The sequence below is a fragment of the Scyliorhinus torazame genome, chromosome 13 (assembly GCF_047496885.1).
Source record: "Scyliorhinus torazame isolate Kashiwa2021f chromosome 13, sScyTor2.1, whole genome shotgun sequence".
NCBI classification, from domain to species: Eukaryota; Metazoa; Chordata; class Chondrichthyes; order Carcharhiniformes; family Scyliorhinidae; genus Scyliorhinus; species Scyliorhinus torazame.
Window position 1 is genome coordinate 60,976,949 of NC_092719.1, and position 21,886 is coordinate 60,998,834.

Sequence of the window (21,886 nt, forward strand, 5' to 3'; positions counted from 1 at the left end):
TTGTATGCAATGGCACACAACCTGTCTGTGCAAGCTTAGATATGGACAAATACAATGAAATGAGAAAACATCACAGAAAAAATGGTGTTGGTTACTAATTCAGGTCCGGTCCGTCCCCCCCACTCCCCAGTCAACCACAACCACCACCAGGCTAAGGGGCTCTAATTCTACCCTGCTTACGTTTCACTTCAAAATCATGGTGATTGCAACTGTAAGTTTATTAGTGGGATGATTTATGGAAAGTACTTATTTGCATCAAGCTACAGATACAAAAAATGATTTAAAATCTTTCCTCAAGCTCCTTTAACCTTCGAATAGGGATAAATAAGCAGTACATAGTGACGAAAAGCCTTATGTCAACATTGGATAAATGGGAAAGTAGCGTTCTTGGTTGAAGGATTTAAAAAAAAATTAACAATAAAGGATGAAAATTCTTGCTGTTGACTATTCATTGTATTAATTAAACTTCCAATATAAAAGGAATTCATATTCCTCACTAACTTATGTATGAGGTGATAGAATATTAAACTTTGACCTAAACTATGATACCTAAACTGATTTCTCAGATTTATATGCATAATGTTAAACCATTTAATGAACTAACTTTGTTTGTGGCAGCTATATTTTTAATATCCGAATATAACGTCCGAACAAGCTATCATTATTAAGCGATATTTTAAATTCTATTCTGAACAGCACCAAATGTTATGATCACAATGTTCATGAAGTATTTTTATTTCTTTGGCTTTTTGCCAATGTCAATACTTTCTTATTTGCCCAATGTTGACACAGGTTTTTCATGACTGTGTACTGCGCTTATTTATCTATATTCATGGAAATAAGGTATTAACATATAGTAATTTAGATGAAAAACAACTTTTTTTGTGTTGCAGTTTTAACTGCAGCTATTCACCTGAATCAGAGGTCAGTACCATTTGATGTAATTTTTTTTCTTTTCATCGATTGCCCATAGCTAAGCTAGTTGATACCATGAACGCAGAGGTCGTATATCACTGCAAATCTCATTATGATCAGTTTTCTGTTCACTGCTGTTCACTGCTTAAGGCAAAGTTTCTGACTCCATATCCTAAAAGCAGTTGCCTCCCCTTTAATTGCATCCCAGAGATTACATTTTTGGGATTTCAGGTTGAACGAGCTGACCATGGTCTTTCATTCAGTGCGACCTACCTCCTCCCATCCAGCCATGTCCTGCCCCATGACACAAGATCCCCAGTATAATGAGTCATTGCCTCGTGTACTGTGTATATACAATTCTGTTCAGGATTTAGAAGGAGAAAAATGCACAGACCATATAGGTTTAACTACTTCAGACAAAAAGTGACTAACTTGTGAAACAAATGAAAGTGTGAAAATAGATAAGTCCTCTGGGCCGGATGGGATTTGTCCTAGGGTTCTCTGGGAAGCTAGGGAGGAGATTGCTGAGCCTTTGGCTTTGATCTTTAAGTCATCTTTGTCTACAGGAATAGTGCCAGAAGACTGGAGGATAGCAAATGTTGTCCCCTTGTTCAAGAGGGGGAGTAGAGATAACCCCGGTAACTATAGACCAGTGACCCTTACTTCTGTTGTGGGCAAAGTCTTGGAAAGGTTTATAAGAGATAGGATGTATAATCATCTGGAAAGGAATAATTTGATTAGAGATAGTCAACACGGTTTTGTGAAGGGTAGGTTGTGCCTCACAAACCTTATTGAGTTCTTTGAGAAGGTGACCAAACAGGTAGATGAGGGTAAAGCAGTTGATGTGGTGTATATGGATTTCAGTAAAGCGCTTGATAAGGTTCCCCACGGTAGGCTATTGCAGAAAATGCGGAGGCATGGGATTCAGGGTGATTTGGCAGTTTGGATCAGAAATTGGCTAACTGGAAGAAGACAAAGGGCGGCGGTTGATGGGAAATGTTCAGACTGGAGTCCAGTTACTAGTGGTGTACCACAAGGATCTGTTTTGGGGCCACTGCTGTTTGTCATTTTTATAAATGACCTGGAGGAGGGCGTCGAAGGATGGATGAGTAAATTTGCAGATGACACTAAAGTCGGTGGAGTTGTGGACAGTGCGGAAGGATGTTACAAGTTACAGAGGGACATAGATAAGCTGCAGAGCTGGGCTGAGAGGTGGCAAATGGAGTTTAATGCAGAAAAGTGTGAGGTGATTCATTTTGGAAGGAATAACAGGAAGACAGAGTACTGGGCTAATGGTAAGATTCTTGGTAGTGTGGATGAGCAGAGAGATCTCGGTGTCCATGTACGTTGATCCCTGAAAGTTGCCACCCAGGTTGAGAGGGTTGTTAAGAAGGCGCATGGTGCGTTAGCTTTTATTGGTAGAGGGATTGAGTTTCGGAGCCATGAGGTCGTGTTGCAGCTGTACAAAACTGGTGCGGCCGCATTTGGAGTATTGCATGCAATTCTGTTCGCTGCGTTATAGGAAGGATGTGGAAGTATTTGAAAGGGTGCAGAGGAGATTTACCAGAATGTTGCCTAGTATGGAGGGAAGATCTTATGAGGTAACGCTGAGGGACTTGAGGCTGTTTTTGTTTGAGAGAAGAAGGTTAAGAGGTGACTTAATTGAGGTATACAAGATGATCAGAGGATTGGATAGGGTGGACAGTGAGAGCCTTTTTCCTCGGATGGTGATGTCTGGCACGAGGGGACATAGCTTTAAATTGAGGGGAGATAGATATAGGACAGATGTCAGAGGTAGCTTCTTTACTCAGAGAGTAGTAAGGGTGTGGAATGCCCTGCCTGCAACAGTAGATAAGGGAATAGTGTAGATGGGCTTTAAAGTGGTTTCACAGGTCGGCGCAACATCGAGGGCCGAAGGGCCTGTACTGCGCTGTAATGTTCTATGTTCTTACTCCCCAGAATTGCAGTTACAACCGTTTGCGTTGAAATTGTTTCACAAAGAATTAGATAGACCTGCACAGGTGGGCAATTGGGGAGATTATAGTTTGGATCTACCCAGACAGACTACAGGTTCATTCTCAGTCTTGAACTTGCCTATGTTTTAAAACCTTGTTTCAGATGTGGGATCTGTAATCAATGTAACAGTGAATATTTTTCAGTCTGAGGTGAGGTCTGAGACTGAAGTGAGGGGAAATTTCTTCACCCAGAGTGTGGTGAATCTATGAAATTGACTACCACAAAAGTAGTTGAGACGAAAATGTTGTGGAATCTCGAGAAGGAATTAGATGTAGCTCTTTGGGGCTAAGGGAACCAAGGGATATGTGAGGAAGGTGGGATCAGGATATTGAACTTGATGATCAGCCATGAGAATGAATGGTGGAGCAGATTCAAATGGCCTCCTCTTGCTTCTATTTTCTATGTATGTTTCCATTTATGTTTATCATTGCCAAGATTTTGTGTTGAGAAAATAATTATATCATAACAGAAATTTAATAGCTCCCATTATTGGCTTGGATGCAATCCCACTCCTGCAAAAATAATTGAAATTATCCCACACAGCATAACCTCTAACATATGCTACAGAATTCTTTGAATATGCTGCAGTTATTTTTCATGCTTTTTGTTTATTTTCCTGATCAAGAGGAAGTGAGAACCTCCATGGAATTGTCATCAATTTAATTCATGTTTGGGGGAAAGAAAATATTGTTTTTGAGACTGACATGATACAATTGTAAACTATGGAAATTTAATTATTTTATAACATTTATGTTTTGCATAGTATAATTAAAGAGGAGAACCTTGATGAAGGGGAAAAGGTTGAAGAGAAAAACACTGAGGAAAAGGAGAAGAATGACTTGGAAGAGGCAAGTCCAGGTGTAAATAACTAAAATGATTTGATTTTGACAATTAATTGAAGTCTAAATGACTAAAAAATTGCCTTTAAAGGAGGAGGGCCAAGAATGCAGTGATCATGATGAAGGCGATGAAGAGGATGCTGAAGAGGATGACTTAGAAATAAGTGAAAGTTCAGATGATTCAGACTCTGAGTTAGATGAAGAAGGTAATGCTTTTAACATGCATTTGTATTACTTTAAGAAGGAGGTCAGTCAGACCTTGGTATGGTTTAGTCATTATTGGCCCTCGGCTGATCAAAGTTTTTGATTCTTCGATTTTACTTTCAAAAATATCAAGCTCAGTAATATTTCCGCGTGACTCGGACATTTCCGACAATAAAAGGAAAAATCTTTAATTTCCTTATTTTTGAGTTTGCTTATTTGTCATTTTCATCTGTTTAATGCTTTGTCCTTGTCTGTTCTCATTCTTCACTGAGCCTCCATAGAAGTCACTCCATTCAATTAAACAAAAATACTATGATTGCATTAATCTACCTCTCTTGCAAGCTATAATTCATTTCTGTCCCACTGAGGCACAACTGCAATCTTTTTAGTCAATGCCTGTAGACACGAGCTTTTATTTCCTCCAACAAAAGTAGGAGCTGTGTGTCTGTGGGTGCTTCCTTCCTCTTTTTCTGTTCCCTTCCTGGGGTCACAGCTCTGGCATCATTCCCAATGTGCCTCACAGCTTATTCCACTTCAGCGTTAATGGGTGCAGATGAATGTCATTGACAGGCATTAGGAGTTAACCTTGGGTACCCCAATTCCATCCCCATTTCTCTTCTTTCCAAAAGTTCTGTGTGCTTTCAATTGAAGTACTAGTTCCAACTTCCTGCAGAAAATGTTGGTATACTGAATTTTCCCACCAAACTCCAGCCACTTGAATCATAAATCTAATTGCTAAAGATTTCATAGAATTTACAGTGCAGAAGGAGGCCATTCGGCCCATCGAGTCTGCACCGGCTCTTGGAAAGAGCACCCTACCGAGGCCCACACCTCCACCCTATCCCCATAACCCCTTAACCCAGCAACCACACCCAACACTAAGGGCAATTTTGGACACTAAGAGCAATTTAACATGGCCAATCCACCTAACCTGCACATCTTTGGACTGTGGGAGGAAACCGGAGCACCCGGAGGAAACCCACGCACACACGGGGAGGACGTGCAGACTCCGCACAGACAGTGACCCAAGCCAGGAATCGAACCTGGGACCCTGGAGCTGTGAAGCAATTTTGCTATCCACTATGAAAAGCGCCTGATCTACCTACCTAATCCCATTTGTCAGCACTTGGCCGGTAACCTTGAATGTTATGATGTGCTAAGTGCTCAGTCAAGTACTTTTTTAAAAGGTGTGAGGCAACCTGTCCCTGTCACTTTCCAGACAGTGCATTCCAGACCGTCAACACCCCCTGGGTACAAATGGTTTTCCTCACATCGCCCCCTAAAGCTCCTGCCCCTCAACTTGAACTTGTGTCCCCTCATGCCTGACCCTTCAACTAAGGGAAACAGCTGCTCCCTATCGACCCTGTCTGTGCCTCTCATAATCCTGTGCACCTCCGTCTTCCCAGCTCCAATGAAAACAACCTGTTATAACTCGCAAGGGGAGGGTGGCACAGTGGTTAGCACTGGTGCCTCACGCCGCCGAATTCCTGGGTCCGATCCCAGACCCGGGTCACTGTGTGGAATTTGCACTTTCTCCCCATATCTACATATTTGATTTGATTTATTATTGTCACATGTATTAGTATACAGTGAAAAGGATTGTGTCTTGCATGCTATACAGACAACACACACCGTACATGGGGAAGGAAGGAAAGACTACAGAATGTAATGTTAGTCATAGCTAGGGTGTAGAGAAAAGATCAACTTAATACAAGCTTATCCCCCATAACCCAAGGATGTACAGGGTAGGTGGATTGGCCACACTAAATTTCCCCGCCAGCTTGTCACTGGCAAAGCGGACCCAGTAAGAATCTACTTCGTAATGTAGATAATAGTTATTGGTAATAAACAAGATTTTTGAACTACTTGTTTTGGACTCCTTTGTGGCCTTGTAAAACAACCCAAACCTATCCAACCTTTATTCTTTACTTAAAAGTTCCATTCCAAACAACATCCTGGTGAATCTCCTCTGCACCCCCTCCAGTGCAATCACATCCTTCCTATAATGACCAGAACTGCACACAGTGGCCTCACCCAAAGTTCTGTACAACTCCAACATGACCTCCCTGTTTTTGTCATCTATGCCTCGCTATTAGCAATCAATTGCTTTAGACAAGGGGACTGAGGTATTTATAACACTAAAGTTTGTTAAACACAAATTACTGCAGATGCTGGAATCTGAAACAAAAACGGTAAATACTGGGCAATCTCAGCAAGTCGGACAGCATCTGTGGAGAGAGAATGTTTTTGTCAAAGCACAGCACAGGTTTTGGGAATGTTCCTTTCCATCAGGAAAAACATATGAAAACACTTTCTTTCCAGACTAAGCTCATGAAAAAGAAACTGAAAATTTCTGTATTTTTTTAATGCATCTAATTATACATTCTTTTTTAAAGCAAATTTCCAGGCAGATCTGGCTAACATAACTTGTGAAATAGCAATTAAACAGAAACTAATTGATGAACTGGAAAATAGCCAGCGGCGACTTCAGACACTAAAACAGCAATATGAAGAAAAGTTAATGATGTTGCAAAATAAAATTCGAGACACCCAGCTGGAGAGAGACCGCGTTCTACAAAATCTAGGTACCATATTTTATGATGCTGTTGGTAATTCTAAATCTACTCAAAGTTTCAAAAAATATTTTTCAATAATGCCATTTTCCTCAATTATAGAAACGTTTTACTCTGGCATTTTATTGCCTTTACTTTAAGCAATGAAAGGATTGCTTGTATCAATACTTCATAATCCACAAAATTGTACAACCATAAATCCAGCAAAACACTAATCTACGTATTCAGCTTTTGTGTTTTGAGTTTTGTTGAATTCAAATATGTGGGTATTCTAGGTTCAATGGAATCTTGTTCTGAAGATAAAGCAAATAAAATTAAATCAGAATATGAAAAGAAGCTTCAAGTCATGAATAAACAATTGCAAAAGTTACATGCTGCCCAAAAGGAACATGCCCGATTGATAAAAAATCAAGCACAATATGAGAAACAGTTGAGGAAACTACAGCAGGAAGTGGGCGAAATGAAGAAAACAAAGGTACAAATTATGTCTTACTAACTAATGGCAACCATGACTGATTTTATCTGTCAGCTTGGCATCTTGAAAGAGAATTTGCAGGGAGAGAGGTACCTTAGCTAGTGAAGCATTATCCTTCATCAAACCAAACATAAAGTAGCATTGATTACCCTGGAAAAGCTAATGTCAAGATTGTTTTTCCGCACTTGGCTGTGTATTGATTTAAAGGAAAGAAATGGAACCAAAGGTGAAATTTTAAGAAAGTGTTTCATGTCCTGTATTTTGAATATTGGTATCAGTTAGTGAATGCTAAAATGTCACAAACTATCACTCTGTATCGCGATAGGTTATACAATTAATAAATGCTCGTGTTGCAGTTATTTTATGAGTCTTGTCCAATATTCTGACAATACATTGTTCAGTTGAGTCTGTATTTTGAATTGTCTTTACCTCACGAGCTGCGGAATAAGCTGCAGTTTTGGAGCTGGCTGGCACAATTTCAAAGAGCAATCGAGGGGAGAGCTTTTCTTCCATCATTGTCTTTCATTTCTTGTGGAAAGTGCCTGGCCTGTTGAGTGGATTGTTTTGATGGGCATGCATAATTTGCCAAATTATGGGACCTTGGAGGAGATGAATGTGTTTTCATGTGTTATCACCAAAATAAGCTACTTGCATGATCCTGTTTTAATATCCCTACATTGAGTGCACACTTCAGTTTCTTCAGTGTTAATTATTGTCTCATGAATTAAGAAGCAATATCCTTGCAGAATAATGAATCTGCCTCAACTGCTGGGAGAAATTGCTTTTCAGACGCATCTCACTTCATTGTAAGTAAAACTGTAAATCTTTGCCGCCTTGATTAATCATAGTAATGAAGAGTACCATAGGAAAAATAAATGTGATTTTTAAAAAGAAAATACATAATGTGCACCTGTTGGTTCTGAAGGTCCGTTTAATGAAACAAATGAAGGAGGAACAAGAACGAGCTCGTATGACAGAATCTAGGAGAAACCGGGAAATTGCTCAATTGAAGAAAGAGCAACGCAAGCAAGATGTGAGTTTGAAGTTTTCCAGAATTTTTATATGTTGATAGTACTATTTCCAATGTCCAATGGCAATTGTATTAAATTATTTCTGATCGTATTATTAAATACATGGGAGTAAATCTCTGTGCTTTTACTTTGATATATCTTTTCCATATTTGAGTATTGTTGATATAAAGGGACAAGCTGTCGGAAGTTTTTTTGTCTGACACAACAGAACAGATTAAAGAATGCTAAGTGGGGGTGAAGCAACAGGGAGTCCGTCCGTCCGTGTGGTCTCTTTCCCCCCCCCCCCCCCCCCCCCCCCAGCGAAATAGAAAAATATCGGCGGCGGCGGCCAGATCTCGGAGAATCCTCGAGGGCAGTGGCAGAAGGAAGAAAGGAGCAAGATGACGGCGGAGGGAGCCCAGGCGACATGGGGACCGGACCAGGATGAATTCTTATGACGGTGTGTGGAGCTGCTAAAAAAGGAGGTGCTGGCCCCAATGCTACAAGCAATTGAGGGGCTTAAAGAGTCACAAAAGGCCCAGGAGGTAGAGCTCCGTGTGGTGGAGCAGAAGGTGACTGACAACGAGGACGAGATCCTGGGCCTAGCGGTCAAAATGCAGACGCACGAGGCGCTCCATAAGAAGTGCACCGAAAGGATTGAAGTCCTGGAAAACAGATCACGGAGAAAGAACCTCCGGATCCTGGGTCTCCCCGAGGGAGTGGAAGGAGCTGACGGCGGGGCTTACGCGAGCACAATGCTACGCTCGCTAATGGGAGCTGAGGCCCCCTCGGGGTGGGTCACGCACCAGGAGAGGCATTACTATTTTGAAACGTCGGAAGAGCATGGACCTTCATTAAAAACGAGAAACTGGATCAGAACTGAGGGACTGATGTTGGAGGGGAAACGACAATGCTGATTTATATAGAGATGTAAATTGGGGAGGGGGGGGACATTGAGAAATGTGGGCGCCGGTGGGGGGAAGAAGAGACACCGGCGGGGGATGGGGAATGGGAGTGGGGCGGTAGGGGGAGCTGCGCCATGAGGGGCGGGACGGCTCTAGAGAGCGCGGGGTTTCTTTTTCTCTTTCCCGCGTCAGGAAGATGATGGCGGGAAGATAGGCGCAAGTTGGATGGGAGTTCCTCACACGGCGGGGTCAAGGAGAGAGCGGGAGAAGCCGGGGTCAGTTGAAGTCAGCTGACTTTCGGAAGCAATATGGGGGGGGGGGAGTAACCATGCTAGATGGGGGTCTAGGGGGGGATAACTGGGTTGCTGCTGCGGAGATCGAAAGGGAACTGGTAAAAAAGGTGGTCGGGGCGAGAATGCGCCGCCTGGGGGACGGGTGGGTGCGCGGAACCGGGACGTGGGACTGGTCCAGAGAGGGTGATGGCTAGTCGACAGGGGAGGGGGCGGGCAGCCCCCCAGTCCAGCTGATCACGTGGAACGTGAGAGGCCTAAATGGGCCGATTAAGAGGGCCCGAGTGTTCGCGCACTTGCAAGGACTGAAGGCAGACGTGGCCATGCTTCAAGAGACGCATCTGAAGGTGGCGGACCAGGTTAGGTTAAGGAAAGGATGGGTGGGACAGGTGTTCCACTCAGGGCTGGACGCAAAGAATAGAGGGGTGGCCATATTGGTGGGGAAACGGGTGTCGTTCGAGGCTAGGAACATTGTAGCGGACAGCGGTGGCAGATATGTGATGGTGAGTGGCAGACTGCAGGGAATGGAGGTCGTGTTGGTTAATGTATATGCCCCGAATTGGGATGATGCGGGATTTATGAAGCGGATGCTGGGACGTATCCCGGACCTGGAGGTAGGAAACCTGGTAATGGGGGGGGGACTTCAACACCGTGCTGGACCCAGGGTTAGATAGATCTAGATCTAGGACCGGAAGAAGGCCGGCAGCGGCCAAGGTGCTTAGGGGGGTTTATGGACCAAATGGGGGGAGTGGATCCGTGGCGATTTGCTAGGCCGCTGGCCAAAGAGTTCTCCTTTTTCTCCCATGTCCATAAGGTATACTCGCGGATAGATTTCTTCGTTTTAGGAAGGTCACTGATTTCGAGGGTGGAAGGACCTGAGTACTCAGCCATAGCTGTTTCAGACCATGTCCCACACTGAGTGGATTTGGAACTAGGAGAGGAGAGGGAGCAGCGTCTACTCTGGCGACTGGATGTGGGATTATTGGCGGATGAGGGAGTCTGCGAAAGAGTGCGGGGATGTATCGAAAGGTACCTGGAGGCCAACGATGATGGGGAGGTTCGAGTGGGGGTAGTATGGGGAGCATTGAAGGCGGTGGTCAGGTGAGAGTTGAGCTCCATCAGGGCTCACAAGGGGAAAACAGAGGCCAAAGAAAGGGAAAGATTACTGGGGGCGATTCTGAGGGTAGATAAAAAATATGCGGAGGCCCCAGATGAAGGACTATACAGGGAGAGGTGACGACTCCAGACGGAGTTCGACCTGCTGACCACAGGGAGGGCAGAGGCACAGTGGAGGAAGGCACAGGGGATGAGATATGAATATGGGGAAAAGGCGAGTCGCCTGTTGGCCCAATTGCTTCGAAAGAGGACAGCGGCGAGGGAGATAGGGGGAGTTAGGGATGAAACGGGAGCCACGGTGCGGAGAGAAGGGAAGATAAATGAGGTGTTTAAGACCTTTTATGTGAGGTTATATCGGTCCCAACCCCCGGAGGGAAAAGAGGGGATGCAGCAGTTTCTGGACCAACTAAGGTTCCCGAAGGTGGAGGAGCAGGAGGTGCAGGGCCTGGGGGCGCCAATTGGGGTGGACGAGGTGACCAAAGGGCTGGGGAACATGCAGGCAGGGAAGGCCCCGGGACCAGATGGGTTCCCGGTGGAATTTTATAGAAAATATGTGGACTTGTTGGCCCCGCTGCTGGTAAGAACCTTTAACGAGGCCAGAGAAGGGGGGACCCTACCCCCGACAATGTCGGAGGCGACGATATCACTAATCTTGAAGCGAGATAAAGACCCGCTGCAATGCGGGTCCAAGGCCTATCTCACTCCTAAATGTGGACGCCAAGTTGCTGGCAAAGGTGCTGGCAACGAGGCTAGAGGATTGTGTTCCGGGGGTGGTGCACGAAGACCAGACCGGGTTCATAAAGGGGAGACAATTGAATGTCAACGTGCGACGGCTATTGAGGGTGATAATGATGCCCCCAGCAGAGGGGGAGGCAGAGATAGTGGTGGCAATGGATGCAGAGAAGGCATTTGATAGGGTAGAGTGGGAGTATCTATGGGAGGTGCTGAGGAGGTTCGGGTTCGGGGAGGGGTTTGTCAGCTGGGTTAAACTCCTCTATTTGGCCCCAAGGGCAAGTGTAGTCACAAATCGGCAACGGTCGGAGTATTTTTGACTACACAGGGGAACAAGTCAGGGATGCCCGCTGTCCCCATTACTGTTCGCGCTGGCAATTGAACCACTGGCCATAGCGCTGAGAGACTCCAGGAAATGGAGAGGGGTGGTTAGCGGGGGAAAAGAACACCGAGTGTCACTCTACGCGGATGACCTACTGCTGTATGTGGCGGATCCAGTGGGGGGATGACCGAGGTCATGCAGATATTGAGGGAGTTTGGAGATTTCTCGGGATATAGGCTTAACATGGGAAAGAGTGAGCTTTTCGTGATACACCCTGGGGACCAGAGTAGAGGGATAGATGGCCTGCCGCTAAGGAGAGTGGAAAGAAACTTCCGATACCTGGAGATTCAGATAGCCAGGAGCTGGGAACCCTTACACAGACTCAATCTGACTCGGCTGGTGGAACAAATGGAAGAGGATTTCAAAAGGTGGGACATGCAGCCGCTGTCACTGGTGGGCAGAGTGCAGGCAATTAAGATGATTGTCCTCCCGAGGTTCCTATTTGTGTTCCAATGTCTCCCTATATTGATCACTAAGGCCTTTTTCAAAAAAATAGATAGGAGCATCATGGGCTTCGTGTGGGCAGGGAAGGCCCCGAGGGTAAGGAAGGGGTTCCTACAACGTAGCAGAGACAGAGGGGGACTGGCGTTGCCGAATTTGGCCGACTACTACTGGGCCGCCAACGTGGCGATGATCCGTAAATGGATGATAGAGGGAGAGGGGGCGGCGTGGAAAAGGCTGGAGATAGTGTCCTGCAAAGGAACGAGCTTAAAAGCGCTCGTGACGGCGCCACGACCGCTCTCCCCGAAAAAGTTTACCACAAACCCAGTGGTGGCGGCAACATTAGGTATCTGGGGGCAATGGAGGCGACAGAGGGGTGTGCTGGGAGCCTCGGTGTGGTCCCCGATCAGGAACAACCATAGGTTCGCACCAGGGAGGCTGGACGGAGGGTTCCAGAGCTGGCACCGGGCAGGAATCAGGACAGTGGGAGACTTATTTATAGATGGGACGTTTGCGAGTTTGGGAGCGCTAGAGGAAAAGTATGAACTGCCCCTGGGAAATATCTTTAGGTATATGCAGGTGAGAGCGCTCATGAGACAACTGGTGAGGGAATTTCCGCTGCTCCCGACACAAGGGATCCAGGACAGGGTGCTTTCGGGGGTTGGATCGGGGAGGGCAAAGTGTCCGAAATATACCGGGAGGTGAGAGAAGAGGGGGAGGAGCTGGTAGAAGAACTGAAGGGAAAATGGGAAGAACAGCTCGGGGAGGAGATTGAGGAGGGTTTGTGGGCTGATGCCCTAAGTAGGGTAAATTCCTCTTTCTCGTGTGCCAGGCTTAGCCTGGTCCAATTTAAGGTGCTACATAGAGCACACAGAACGGGAGCGAGGTTGAGCAGGTTCTTCGGAGTGGAGGACAAGTGCGGGAGGTGCGGGGGAAGCCCGGCGAACCATACGCATGTTTTGGTCGTGTCCGGCATTGGAGGGGAGTGGCGGGAGTGACCTCGAAGGTGGTGAAGGTCCGGGTCAAGCCAAGCTGGGGGTTAGCTATATTTGGGGTAGCGGATGAGCCGGGAGTGCAGGAGGCGAAAGAGGCCGATATTGTGGCCTTCGCGTCCCTCGTAGCCCGGCGTAGGATTTTACTCCTGTGGAAGGAAGCGAAACCCCCCGGCGTGGAGGCCTGGATAAATGATATGGCGGGGTTCATAAAACTGGAGCGGATGAAGTTTGCGCTGAGAGGATCGGCTCAAGGGTTCACCAGGCGGTGGCAACCGTTCCTCGACTATCTAGCGGAACGTTAGGGGGAAGATAGATAGCCAGCAGCAGCAGCCCAGGGGGATGGGGGGGTAAATTGTTTGTGTTCTAGATGGGGAGGGGGGGTGGGGGAGCATTACTTCGTGTTATTTGGTTAGTTTACTATATTATTTAAACAATGTTATATATCAGTTATCACGTTACCGTTTTTGTTGATTTGTAAGGGGAAAAATTGTGTTTGAAAACTTTAATAAAATATATTTTTTTAAAAAAAGAATGCCAAGTGGAGTGCCAAATTATACTACATGAAAAAAGGATGCTGATAGGTTGGCAAGTTGACTCTGGGGTTGTGCTGTTTCCTTGGAGAATACACCAGGGTACAGTTGTCCTCCATACTTTTTAATTGAAATAAGTTGCAATGCCTGGGCATTTCCTTTTGCCTGCAGAGGACAAGTCCCTGCATTTGAATTGCAAGTAAAGCTTAAATAATGGTTAGTTAAGCTTCTAGCTTTAAGTGAGCCATGCAAGTCCGACTGATTTTAAATTGGTGTTAGTGTAATTCTTGGCACACTCGGGATTGTTCAGCAAGTGCTGTCCAAATGTGGAAGCACATCTAAATGTTGACATTAAGATATAATGTGTTCTGCATTTGTAACTTTATAGCCTATCGATAAAAACAAATTCATCTAAAATTATTCCTGGCAAATGGACAAAGATTTCAAAACATTACCTGTGCCTCTGATAGCTATTGAAAGATGTAAGCATTCTAATTCATATTAAAAGAGCACATTATAAACTAAGTGACATGCAATATTCTCCCCAAGTGCAGTCATGCAGCAAACCAAAAGCCTCTAACGTACAAGTGGTACTTTTAAATCACTTGTGTGTTCCAATAAAACGATTGGAGCATCGTGTTTTTTTGAGTTCCCGTTTAAATTCAGCTTTGTAATGTCGAAAGGTACTTCCCCTAGAAGTTTAAATGCACTCTACAGAGCAGAAAATAAAAGTTCCAATAGACGTGTTAATGTTAATAGCTATGCGTAATCTGTCACTTTTATTCTCCTACATATTCTCAAGTATGCTTCTTAAAACACTCCACTTGGAATAAAGTTTTTTTTAAAAATTACTATTTTCACTGTTGAAATAGTTTTGAACAACAATTGGGTATCAACTTCTTGAGGAAAACATTGCAGTAAAATCTTTATTATCCAGCATGCACAGGGAATGGGTGGTGCTGGTTAATCAGAAATGCCAATGAGCTGAGGTTCCATTTGCCAGTAGACTACAACACAATGCGTGGAACATGAACTAATATGCAAGACTTAAAGTCAAAAACAGTTTTCTTTCGACTTTTGAAATTTGGCAGTATATTAAAACATAAAGCTTAAAATAATAGTGTATGCAGGTACAGGTTCCAGAAATTCCAGTTAGTAAGGTGTTAATTAATTTTAGAGGAACATCAGGAAATCCGGTTGGTAGAATGCCAGATTACTGCATAATCATTGAGCTGACTAAATTCTTCAGAGTCACTCTGAAAATTGGGTATATTGCACCCAGATTGTGTCTATTTTTTATGTATCAGTGTGATGCTCTTGCCCAGATTGTCCATTTTGCATCTAGTTAACATATCATTAGCCCGGGGTAAAAACATCAAGTTCAAGCCAAATTCTTCAATGAAAACTTTAATGTATGGATTAAACTACAGACGTTTTAGTGAGAAAATACAAATGTCAGAAATATGTAATTGAAAAAATTAAGACCCCATTTTTAATAAATATTTATGTACAAAGGCAAAGGTACAATTGTCAGCATTTTGACTTAAAAAAAGATAATAGAGCACCACCTAGTGGCATTATAGGTAATGATCAATTAACTGCATTGTTATTTCAATTAGACATGCTTATTTTACAATGTAAAATTGTGAACAGGTGTTTTTAGGCAGGGAGTACGTGCCATGCACAATTTTTTAAATCAATTGCGTGACATCTAGATAAATTAACAACGGTGTATTTCAGGATATTCTGAGTAAAATGCAGTTTTTACAGATAGACCTGTGCTGGTCATCAGTATTTTGCACTTTGCATGCTATGAATGGGAATAGCATGTCACGGTGCTTTCACTGTGATATTTCAGACCGGAAGTTTCACAAGCTGCGCATATCTGTTCCCGTCCAAAAAGCAGGAAAGACCAATCTAACTCACAGTAATATTCAATAATAAACTGGTAATTGAATTTATGTACAGTACTTACAGTCAATAGTGTATGCTATTTTAATCTATGTGAAAGATGAGCTGTTTGCAACTTAAGAGTTCACAGCCCCTTAACTGAGTCTTTGTATTTGTGATGTAAGCTTCCTCTGCTGTATTTAATTCCATGTCACCACTATGGCATGGAAAACAGTTGACATGTGAATCATAAATTCATGAAAGAAGATCCTTCCTATTATTTTCTTTGGGTGTCCAAGGCAGAATACAACTCCGAAAACCTTAGCAACATTTTGCATTTGGTCGACAATTGCATTGATAAATTTTGGCATTAGGAATGCAGGGTGAGGGGACTTCCGATGGCGTATGCGAGCGGGGCGGCCGCATCAAGAAGAGCTCCCATCGGTGGCCACGATTTGCGGCGCTTTCGGGGATTTCCCCAATTTTTTGATCACCCCCCGACTATCGTCGGCCTTTGGGGCCGTCACGGGCAGCTAGCAGGGCCGGTTTGAAAACCGCCGTGGAATCCCGTGTGGGTGTCGGGTGGCGGGGGCTGAGGCGTTGGGCACAGCGCGCTCGAAGGCCAGAGCAGCGGGGGCGGAGCCAAATGGAGGCCGAGGCGGCAGGCCCGAGGCCAGGGCGCGATGTAGGTGGGATGTCCCACATCGGATGGCTCCCACCTAGAATGTAATAAGAAGGCTGAAGTCCGGTCCCAGGGGAACTCTGGAGAAATGTAAAAAAGAGAAAGAAGTTCGGTGAAAGTTTTTTTTTTTTTTTTTCTCCCTTTTTTTTGTGTGAAGGAAGAAAAATTTTGTTTTTTTCAAAAAAACCCCAGATTGATGAAGGACAGAAGGGTGAAAGGGGGAAAAAATAAAGGAAAAACAATAAGCCGCTAAAGGATGCGAAGAGCAGCGTCGAAGAAAGGAGGAAACGCGGGCTCGCCGCTGAATGAGAGGACGAGCAAAAGTGCTGACAAGATCGCTGAAGCCGAACCGCAAGGTGGGGCCGCACTACTTACGGTATAGAAGATGACCGAGGTGATGACGGTGGAGCTGGAAAAGCAGTTTGCGAGGCACATGGAGGCATTGAGGAAGGAGACGGCGATCGCATTGAAGTCATTGGTGGAGGAGGCAATCGCCCCGGTGAGAGTAGCTGTGGCAAAGACATCGGCCGAGGTGAGCGAGCAGGGCGAGAAGATGAAGGAAGTGGAGGAGGCTGTGTCACAGCACAGCGACCAGTTCACCTCGATGGGGGACGAGCTGCGGAGGGTGGTGGATGTCAACAGAGCACTCCAAGCAAAACTCGAGGACTTGGAGAACCGCTCAAGGCGGCACAATCTGAGAATTGTGGGCTTGCCCGAAGGGACAGAGGGTCCAAGGCCAACAGAATACTTCGCTAAGAAGTTGGCGGAGCTGATGGGGGAGGGTGAGAACCCCTCCCGGTACGAGCTAGATCGAGCTCATCGGTCATTAAGGCCGAAGCCCATTAAGAAGGTATTAAGCTGGGCGAAGCAGAAGCGCGAGGTGCAGTGGGATGGTGCTGTAGTTCTGATCTTCACGGTGGAGTTGGCAAAAAGACGAGCGGCGTTCGGGCGAGTTAAGGTGGCACTGTACAAAAAGGGGGTGCGATTTGGTATGGTGTACCCGGCGAAGCTGAGAGTAACGTATAATGCCAAAGACTTTTATTTCGGGACAGCGGAGGCGGCTGAGGCGTTCGTGAGGGCAGAAGGCTTGGGACAGACGTGAGGAGCGGAGCTGGAAGAGAGACTGTGGACTGTGTTTGGGCAGCTGGAAAATGTATAAATGCTACAACTTTTTACTGATGTGTATTGTAATTTACTTCTCTTTGCATTGTTACAAAGTTCAAGTTAATGGTTGGGTTGATTGGCGTTCTGTGTTGCGACGGTTATATCTTATTTTAGTGAATTGTGTGGGTTGGATTGTTCTTGTTTTTTCTTTCTCTGGGACTGGGTGGGAAGGGACAATATATCTTGACAGGGGGTGCCACCCACGCTAGCTAACTAAAGTCGGCTAGTGAACGGAGGTGAGAGGAGGGCTGCGGACATCGGAGCCTGGATAGCAGATTTCAATGGGCCTACGAGGCGAGCGAGAGGGGGGGTAAGGGATTGATGCTGGAAGATGTTTTTTCAAGGGGAAATGTAGGGGCGGTTTTGGGAGGGGGGGAAGGGGTTCGATGTTAATAATGGACAGGGGCGGGTCAGGCTTATGGGGCAGGGCCTGGTGGTATGATGATGGTGGATAAAAAGGGTGGGGGGGAATGAGACCCCCAGTTAGAATAGTTACGTAGAACGTGAGTGGGTTAGGAGATCTGGTCAATGGTGCTTGCGCATCTTAAAAGTTTGAAAGCCGATGTAGCAATGCTGCAGGAGACTCACTTGCGGGCGAAGGACCAGGTGAGACTTAAAAATTGTTGGGTTAGTCAAGTGTTTCACTCTGGATTTGACGGAAGGGTTCGAGGGGTAGTGGTACTGGTCAGCAAAAGGGTACGCTTCCAGATGGAGAAGGTGGTGGCAGATCAGGGGGGTAGATATGTGATTGTGACAGGGGCGCTGGAGGGGAGATAAGTTGGGCTGTTAAGTGTACACGGTCCCAATTGGGACGATGTGGGATTCACGAAGAAGGTGTTTGGGGCCATCCCTGACTTGGACACACACAAACTGATTGTGGGGGGGGGGGACTGGAACTTGGTGCAGGAGCCAAGGTTGGACAGATCACTGCCGCGCTCGCTGGTCCCATCAAGGGGGGCAAAGGCGCTGGCTGGGCTAATGGTGGAAATGGGAGGGGTGAACCCTTGGAGGTTTCTGCACCCAAGGGAACGGGAGTACTTGTTTTTCTTAGCAGTCCATAAAGTATACTCTCAGATCGACTTATTTTGTGGTGGGAAGGCTTTGCTGGCTGGGGTTAAGAGGTCGGAATACTCGGCAATTGCAGTGTCAGATCACTATCCGCACTGGGCGGATATGGTACTGGAGAAGGGGATAGCGCAGAGGCCGGGGTGGAAATTAAATGTGAGACTTTTGGAGAACCAAGTGTTCTGTGAGAAAATTGAAACGGTAATTGAGGAATATGTAGGTTTCAACTGTACAGGTGAGGTGTCGAAGGCAGTTGTCTGGGAGGCTCTAAAGGCAGTGGTGAGGGGGGAGGTAATTTTGTTTAAGGCCAGGGTGGACAAAGAGGAGAGGTTGGAGCGGCAGAGGGTAATAGATGAGATGTTGGAGGTAGATGGGAGTTATGCAGAAGATGGGGACCCAGCGAAGCTGTAAAAGAGGAAGGAACTAAAGGCGAGCTTCGACCGACTGTCTACCAGGAAGGCGGTGCGCCAATTGAGACGAGCAATGGGTGCAGTGTATGAACATGGAGATAAGGCGAGGCATATGTTAGCAGGTCATCTCCAGAGGGAAGCAGTAGCAAGGGAAATTCTTCAGGTGAGGGATAGGGTAGGGAAGTTGGTGGCGGCTCCGGATCTGAATAACAAGGTTTTTGAGGAGTTTTATGAGAGGTTGTACAGGTCAGAGCTACCTGGGGGGGACTGTGAGATGCAGGAATTTCTAGATGGGTTGGAGTACCCGAGGTGAGGGGGACAGGGCCACATTAGAAGGAGCAATAGTGGTGCAGGAGATAAAGGATGTGATTGGGAGGATGCAGTCGGGGAAGGTGGCTGGGCCGGATGGGTTTCCGGTGGAATATTATAAAAAATTCAAGGAAACGCTGCCGCCCCTGATGGTGGGGATGTTTGAAGAGGCGATAGGGAAGGGGGTATTGCCACAAACCTTGGGGCAGGCATCAATTTCACCGTTGCTAAAAAAAGATAAGGATCCGACTGAGTGTGGGTCGTCTAGGCCCATATCACTTCTGAATGTGGACGCAAAGGTATTGGCGAAGGTACTGGCCGATAGGCTGGAGGAGTGCCTCCCGAAGGTGATAGGTGAGAATCAGACGGGATTCGTGAGAGGGAGGCAGCTCTTTTCGAACATTAGGAGGGTATTGGCACCGTCGTTATGGCACCGGCGGAGGGGAAGGAAACCGAGGTGGTTGTGGCATTGGACGCCGAGAAGGCATTAGACTGGGTAGAATGGGGGTACTTGATGGCAGTTCTGGAGCGGTTTGGGATTGGACCAAGATTTGTGAACTGGGTAAAGCTACTATATAAGGAGCCGAGGGCGGGTGTCCGCACAAACAACATCAGCTCGAGATACTTTTCTCTCCACCGTGGGACGAGGCAGGGGTGTCCTATGTCCCCCCTGCTGTTTGCACTTGCGATTGAACCGTTGGCCATCGCATTAAGAAGTTTGGGGGTATGGAAAGGAATAGTGGGGGGGGGGGGGGGGGGGGCGGGGCGGCGGATAGAGCATTGGGTGTCCTTGTATGCCGACGACTTGCTGTTATACGTGTCGGAACCGAGTGTGTCGATAGGGGGAACATTGACAATCGAGTATTTGGGTCTTTCTCGGTTTCTCTGGGTACAGGCTGAATCTAGACAAGAGTGAGTATTTTGTGGTGTCTCGGGAAGGGGCAGGGGTGGGGGGGGGGGGGGGGGGGGGTGCTTCGCAGGTACAACATCTCTAGTTTGGTGGGGAGAATGAAACCTGATCTGGCAAGGTGGGATGGTCACCCTCTGTCACTGGCTGGTCTGGTACAGGTGGTTAAAATGAATGTGTTGCTGCAATTTCTGTTTATTTTTCAATGCCTGCCAATTTTCCTGCCAAAGGCGTTTTTCAAAGAGATTGAGGGAAGGATTACCTCGTTCATATGGGGAGGGAAGGTGGCCAGAGTGAGAAAGGTGCTGCTACAGAGGGGAACGCAGGCAGGGGGTTTGGGTCTTCCGAACCTGATGTACTACTGCTGGGCGGCGAATGTGGAGAAGGTGCGGAGCTGGGTCAGAGGGGTTGATTCCCAGTGGGTCAGAATGGAGGAGAGTTTGTGCAGGGGGTCGGGACTGAAAGCACTAGCAACAGTGCGGGAAATACTCAGGGAGTCTGGTAATAATAGCTTCATTGAGAATTTGGAGGCAGTTTCGCCAACACTCCGGGTTGGGGGCAGGGTCAAGGGAAATGACGATTCGGGGGAACCACAGATTTGAGCCAGGGAGGTGGGATGGAAATTTTCAGAAATGGGAGGAGAAGGGGATTAAGACTCTCAAAGATTTGTTTCTTTGGGGTCGGTTTGCAGGACTGAAGGAGTTGGAAGCGAAGTATGGGCTGGAGCGCTGGGAAAGTGTTTAGATACATGCAGGTTCAAGATTTTGCCAGAAAGGAGATACAGAGCTTCCCGGAGGAACTGGCCTCCACATTGCTGGAGGAGGTGCTGACGACAGGGAGACTGGAGAAGGGGGATAGCGTCAGCGGTTTACGGAACTATTTTGGAAGAGGATAAGGCACCACTGGAAGGGATCAAAGCAAAGTGGGAGGAAGAGTTCGGAGAGGTTAAAGAGGGGTTCTGGTGAGAGGTGCTCCGGAGAGTAAATGCCTCCACCTCGTGTGCGAGGTTCGGGCTGATGCAGCTGAAGGTGGTATACAGAGCACACCTCACGAGGGCGAGGATGAACCGATTCTTTGAAGGAGTAGAAGATGTGTGTGAGTGTTGTGGGGAGGGCCCCGCAAATCACGTTCATATGTTTTGGTCCTGTCCAAAGCTAGAGGATTACTGGAAGGAGGTTTTTAGGGTAATTTCTAAGGCGGTGCACGTGAAACTGGACCCGGGTCTCCGGGAGGCTATATTCGGGGTGTCGGACGGGGCGGAGGGAGATATCGTAGCTTTCGCCTCGTTGATCGCCCAATGGCGGATCCTGTTGGGATGGAGAGCATCCACCCTGTGCCTTGGCGTGCCGGGGGGACCTTTTGGAATTCTTGACACTTGAGGAGGTTAAGTTTGAACTGAGGGAAAGGACGGAGGGGTTCTACAATTCATGGGCATTATTCATTATGCACTTTCAAGAACTGGATAACATCGAACATTAGTTGGGATGGAGGGTTGGGGGAGGGGGGCTGTGTGTATTAAGGGTGACTATGGGTGATCCCTGATTCCTTTTTGTCATTTGTTTATGTAATGTTTGGTGGGAGGATGGGATCGTTGTTATCGTTAAGGGGATTGACATTTGTTGCTGATTATTGTTTATTGTTGGTGGGTGTAAATTTGGGAGAAAATGTGAAAAACGAGAATAAAAATATTTTTTCAAAAAAGGAATGCAGGGTGAAAATCAGACTTGACCGCTGTGAGCTTTGGTTATTTTTTATTACAACAAATGTGCGTGTCAGACAGCTTGGTACTGAAACATCACATTTCAAAACTGAGAGATAACATCAGCAACATGGCATTGCAGGGAACTGACTGGCTGGATACTCCAGCTAAAGTAGATATACCTACAGGGATTGTTTATCTATTGCCTGCTACCCAGCACACTTCAATTTTCTTTGTATTTACTTATTCATTTGTGAGATGTCACTGGCTAGGCCACACTTACTGTCCTTGAGGAGGTGGTGGTAAGCTACATTCTTGAAGAACTTCTTGGCTACAT

At 46.3% G+C, this 21,886-nt stretch overlaps 1 protein-coding gene across 3 annotated transcripts in view; it reads left to right on the forward strand.

Moving 5' to 3' along the window:
- kif21a (kinesin family member 21A) overlaps window positions 1-21,886 on the forward strand; it is a 189,137-nt gene that overhangs the window by 89,386 nt on the left and 77,865 nt on the right. For all 3 annotated transcript variants that reach the window (XM_072471655.1, XM_072471658.1, XM_072471656.1), the window contains exons 12-16: window positions 3,695-3,779; window positions 3,862-3,976; window positions 6,371-6,559; window positions 6,823-7,022; window positions 7,948-8,055. In XM_072471655.1, the coding sequence (XP_072327756.1) occupies window positions 3,695-3,779; window positions 3,862-3,976; window positions 6,371-6,559; window positions 6,823-7,022; window positions 7,948-8,055 (697 nt within the window). The remainder of the gene's footprint in view (window positions 1-3,694; window positions 3,780-3,861; window positions 3,977-6,370; window positions 6,560-6,822; window positions 7,023-7,947; window positions 8,056-21,886) is intronic.